Below are 5,751 nucleotides of genomic sequence, written 5' to 3'. Positions count from 1 at the left end.
CTCTTCCAAAAAGGAGACAAACTTTCTATGGTTTAGTGACCTGTTGCCTCCACGAATTAGATTGGTAACCTTGGTAACCAAATCCATAACATGGCTGTATTCAAGCTTCTTGGCACAGAGAGCCTCCTATATCAGATAAAAAAAAAAAAAAAAACGATTTAACGACTCATATAATTTGACTACACTCGACTCGCATTGGTCATTATAGTGATGCACAATAGATGGAAATTATGTTAGCGAACTTACCTGATGTATAGTGCAGTGCAGTATTGGACACTCAACGCCACTCTGCCTTAGAAGCCCGGCGAATCCATCGGTAACAACAGCCGACAGTTTATCAAAACCCCCATATTGCTGCACGGCACTTTCAACAGCGTTGAATATGTGCACACTAGGGCTGACCCCTATTAGTCAACTAATCGATCGAAAGGAGCCATAGTTGACTGCCAACTCTTCTTAGTCGAATACAATACAAAAAAATATTATACTTTTTTTTTTTTTTTTTTTTATTGGCCTGGGGCCGCATGGAACGTCGGTGAGGGCCGCATGCGGCCCGCGGGCCGCCAGTTGCCCCTCCCTGCTCTAGAATGAAGGAGTTCACAGACATCATTACCATGTCCCTGTAGTACAGTTTCTGCTGTGAGTGAGAACAGCCCAGAAAGCACACAGTACAGTACTACCTGCCTATCCATGAAATGGTTGTGGCACTGCAAGGGTACTACATTTGATGAAGCGCGCATTCTGACTTGTTTAGGACTCGAAACTCAAAAGGTTAGGACTTGGGACTGGTCATGTTTTTTGATGTTTTTTTTATAAATATATACGCTACTCCTGTTTGGCTGGTTTTAGTAGTTGTTTTCTCACGGGTGAATACAAATGACAAAACATCTTCATCAACGACTATAAAATTAGGCTGAGATACGCTAAAACAACTGTAAACACAAAACGAGTTAAAGACTGGGACAGTCTGGTAAGGGCAGAGGGTACACATTTTACCGATAATCCTTTACTTTAGGGAATAAGCACTCTTACTCATAGTATATATATATTCAGATTTGCATTGCCTATATTTATTGGGGCAGACCCTCATCTGCACAGTTTTATTTTTCTATTTAGAGTTAATTATATTGTTTACACAGTTTAACTCGTACTTTTATATTTCCTATATTTTCCGGTATGTCTTTTTTCTATCCAATACCTGTACCCCCCCCCCTCCTACAGGCTGCAATGACTCAGAATTTCCCCAAGGGGATCAATAAAGGAATATATTGTCTTAATTTTGAAGAAAATACAAAAACAGGAAGACTTCTTGGTTGATTTTAACTTACAGGTTTTGAAGCAGTGCCAATTTATTCATTCACATTCCATCTCTTCACAGGGTAGTGTGTATGACACACCAAAGGTATCATGCAAAACACTCAAGATTTAAGAAGGAGGGACATGCTGGTGAGGTTCCTTCTAGGTGAAGAGGTTGTAGAAACTGTTCACCGTCCCCTCAGGTGTCTCCTCCAAAGCTACGCCCTCGCAGAAAGGTGGCAGGGTGAGGAGAGCGGGGTCCTTAATACCAGTCTCGGTGTTCAAGTTGCTGTGTGAGAGACATAGGTTACCGTTGGGGCAGACAATACAACCCGTTTCTCCTGGACTGACTATTACAGCAGCCCAGCGGATCCTGGAAACAATTGTTCCAATAATATTCCTGGTAATAATTACAAAAAACAAACCTGATAGTGAGTGCGTTTCCTTTATAGATATTGAGTGTGTTTCCTTTATAGATATAGAGTGTGCTGAGAGGCAAGCATCCCACGCTTACAGACATGGAATAAGTAGCTGAAACAACACGACAAAGAAACACATTATCACTGATCTGTTTCACTGTTGATCTATTGTCAAGTCTCCCATCACTTGTCTGAGAAGAAATCGATCAAATTGTCTGTTGTTGGCATCTGAAACCTCCAGACAAAGAATCATAGTTGTCGATTAATTGTATTGCTTAATTGTTTTTAAAGCAGTTAACATAACGACAGTTTATTAAACTCAAACCATTTAGAGGATCAATCAACGTTATACATCACTCCGTCTTTAGCTATGAATAAAACACAATATTCAAACGTAGTGCCCTTTGGTGAATGTTACTCACTTTAAAACGGACTCCTGTGGTGTTTCACCTGAATGATTCAATGTGCCTCGTCTTACCGGTGGCCTCTGGAACTGCCCCCGTCCATATGGAGAGTTTAAGCCCGTCCTCTGCAATGGTTGGACTCCCCAAATACATTTCGGCAAACATATTGGCATCGGAGGGAATCTCCAGAGGATGCAGGCCTGACTGCAGAGATCTCTTCTCACAGGTCTGGTTACTGCCGTCGATCACATAGAAAAACCCCTGCCGGGGATAATGGTCAGACAGAATTTCTGAGAAACACAAATATAATAATTCGATCATACAGCACAACGAAAAGAGTCCATCTAGAGTGCGAATGTAAAAGTAAAGCGCAATAGTAATACAATACAATACACAGGTGATTCAACTGGGTATAAAATATATAAATTAGTACTACCGATTAATAGTGCTGATCAGATGTACAGAGTTGTAGCAATATGTACAGTAATACAGGTACTGTATAAAGCCACTACGGTAGTAAGTCATAGGCTTCTGGCCAGCAGCGTAACTAGTAAGAGTAGGTAAGTTGTACAGATATCTAAAAAGGATTATATACAGGTATGTACAGAGATATGTGGATATACATATACATATTTAAGCATTACCTCTTTGAAAAACATCAGCACATCCAAACTCAGTGTAAGGTTGTTGACGTTGTAGTGCTCATAAGATTTGAGCCGGAGCTTCTTGGCCACATGATCGTACGTATAATTACCAGCTGTATTTTTCCCAGCCCTCAAGTTAAACTGAAACACAAGGGAGGGAATTTGATAAAAAGCATTAAAATTTTTTTTTTTAAAGAGTTAAGATCAAGACTGTCAATATCTGGTTTGGAATTCCAAATAGGGAAACTCACCACTGACAATATTCCTGTCATACTGGGTGAATCTAGAAGAAAAGATGAATTATTTTTCAAGAATACCTGAGATAGCTGTAGGTAGCTATACATGTATACATACAAGATACAGCAAACTAAGCATTACAAATTACACACAAGTTGAAACCAAACATCATTACGGCAAGGCTGGTGGTCTGCAAGGGTGGTGGCACCGATACACATGAAGATGAAGGTGGCGACAGCTGCATACATCTTTCTTGAGTGGAGATGATCACTATTCAGAGAACACAATTGGAGTTGACAAACAAACTCAAAAATTATTTTTATGTTACAACCCCATATGTCAAGGGGAAGGGGTGAATAACAAATGATAATTGTGTTGTGATAAATGAAAGGAAAAATAAAGCAATGCCCACAAGTTTAGGTGAAAGAAAATATTGTGCCTTTATATAACGAACACAAGACTAATATACAATGACAATGGTGGATTTGAGACACACAACCCAAGGGGAAGGGGGGTATGAAAAAGGAGCTTGAATGATGCCAAAGGAATGAACAGAGTAAAACTAAACAAAAAACAAAACTAACTAAGGAATCTCTTATCTACCTATACACAAACGGTAAAATAAAAACTACTCCTCACTACCTACACTAACTAACCAAACATATGTCCAAAACATACAATGAGTGGCATCACTCCCAAGTCCTGACCTAGTGTGTCTACACAATACTATCCCTACGTGCAGCACCAAATGCATTTGGCCCCTTACCTGCTCCAATTCCCAACACACACGGACACTTTTACCAAGTTGGCTAACTAAAGTCACATACCTACATTTAGCCCACAGCAACAGAGTCAAAAAGAAGAGGAGAAACAGGAAGTGCCACATGGATTTTAAAACAAGGGGAGGGCTTCCGATTGGTTAACTGGTGATATGATTGATGGCTGGGATGACTGGCTGGTTTCCAATTGGTCTCTTGATTGATGACAGGAACCCGGATCAGATTAGCAGGTAGAGAGAGAGAGAGAGAGAGAGAGAGAGAGAGAGAGAGAGAGAGAGAGAGAGAGAGAGAGAGAGAGAGAGAGAGAGAGAGAGAGAGAGAGAGGAGGGGAGACACAAACAACATACAACAACCACATGCTGGAACGTAACAGTTGACAAAACCCTGACTGTGCTTTGGCTCTGTGTTTTTTCAAACATTCTGTGTCAACTATTGTAGTTTCTCAAACATTGTAGTCAGGGTTCGAGTTATGGGGGCACAATGGCGGCTTGGCCCCCATAGATAGAGTCTGGGCCCCCATAGTCAACAACCCCTGTGGCGGTCTCTCAAATGTACACATTTTTATGTACGAATTAGTATTATTTATGTTACCTAAATAAATTGTTAATAGATCATATTTTTCTTTTCACTTTTTAAAAGAACCAAGTAATTAATGTTGTAGAATAGGCTGCATTTCACCTCCAAGCCGCTATGCTACTCCCAACCCATTTGGTGAAGAAGAAGAAAGAGACTTTCGAGTGATGCGAACAGTAATCATAATAGTAATCACAATAATCAACTATTACCGGGCCAGAGCCGGCTCAGCTTTGGCGTGACGTGCCGGGACTGAGCCGAGTGTGCCGACCCGTAGCCGGAATCGGCCCGAATATGCTGGCCACCTGGGTGGGCCCTTCACAGTGTCGCGCCGTAACAGATGACCTCCTCAGGCCCGAGAGATACCACTAGTTATCCATATGACTCTGGTAAGAAGCCAAGAGCAGCATGAGTCTGGACACACCTGCACTTGAAGATTAAATGGTAAATGGCTGCATTTATATAGTGCTTTTACCCAAAGTGCTTTACAATTTGTTCCTCACATTTTACCCATTCACTCACACATTCACACACCGATGGCAAAGGCAACCATGCAAGGTGCCAACCTGCTCATCGGGCGCAATTAGGGGTTAAGTGTCTTGCTCAAGGACACCTCAAGGACACCTCAGCACGCTGCCCGGGAGGAGTGGGAATCGAACCGGGAACCTCAAGATTACAAATACATAATGTAGCTAAAATTTGCTTTTAACATAGCATTGTCAGGGCTTCAGCACTACACACAACTTGAAAGATGGCATAGTGTGAAGACAAGGGGTCGGGGGAAGTGAGGAGGCAGTGTTTCCTGGATAAAGGCTGTTAGCCTCGTTCCGGGTTTCTGTGAGGGCTGTGGGTGTGTGTGTGGGTCATTAGCAGATAATAGGGACTCTTAAAGTCAAGTCAAGTCAAGTCAAGAGTTTTATTTGTCACGGCATACAAGTATACAATGAAATGCGGGTGGTCTTGCCCGCAACGATGTGCATAATACAATAATAATATATAATAGAATCCAATAGAACGACAAGTTATACGTCAAACGAATAACCACAAAACTGCTTACACAGACGTTTTAGGAGAAGGGGAAAAATAAACAACACAAAACAACCTTTACAGGTGAAAGCCTCAAAGTGAGTATTTAAGAAAATAAGTAAAGTCCAAAAAAACATGACAACACTCATTAAAGAGGTATTGTAGAAAGAATAAATACGCCACAAAGGCAACTCCTAAAACCAGAGTTTATATTGAAAACATAAAACAATAAACCTCCACCAAGGTTCCAAAAGAACAAAAGAAAACACTACCATAAAGGACTCAGCCTCTATAAAGTAAAGTGTAAACTAAGCCAGTAGCCGAAAACAAGATGGCTACAAAAGAAGGCTAAATGCTGAATAGGGCAGTGAAG

At 41.1% G+C, this 5,751-nt stretch overlaps 1 protein-coding gene across 1 annotated transcript; it reads right to left on the bottom strand.

Annotated features, from left to right (window-relative positions):
• Positions 1 to 1,458: 1,458 nt before the first annotated feature.
• Positions 1,459 to 3,248, bottom strand: LOC311244841 (ependymin-1-like; the record flags this gene model as incomplete). Its single annotated transcript, XM_084334524.1, has 5 exons — positions 1,459 to 1,585; positions 1,722 to 1,827; positions 2,194 to 2,380; positions 2,764 to 2,904; positions 3,168 to 3,248. The coding sequence occupies 5 exons, from the start codon at positions 3,246 to 3,248 to the stop codon at positions 1,459 to 1,461; spliced, it is 642 nt and encodes a 213-aa protein (XP_084190650.1).
• Between the last annotated feature and the right edge of the window lie 2,503 nt (positions 3,249 to 5,751).

The sequence above is a fragment of the Notolepis coatsorum genome (assembly GCF_963971535.1).
Source record: "Notolepis coatsorum genome assembly, chromosome: 18".
Lineage (NCBI taxonomy): Eukaryota > Metazoa > Chordata > Actinopteri > Aulopiformes > Paralepididae > Notolepis > Notolepis coatsorum.
Note: the sequence above shows the minus strand (reverse complement) of the source record. Positions and strands in the feature narration are given on the sequence as shown.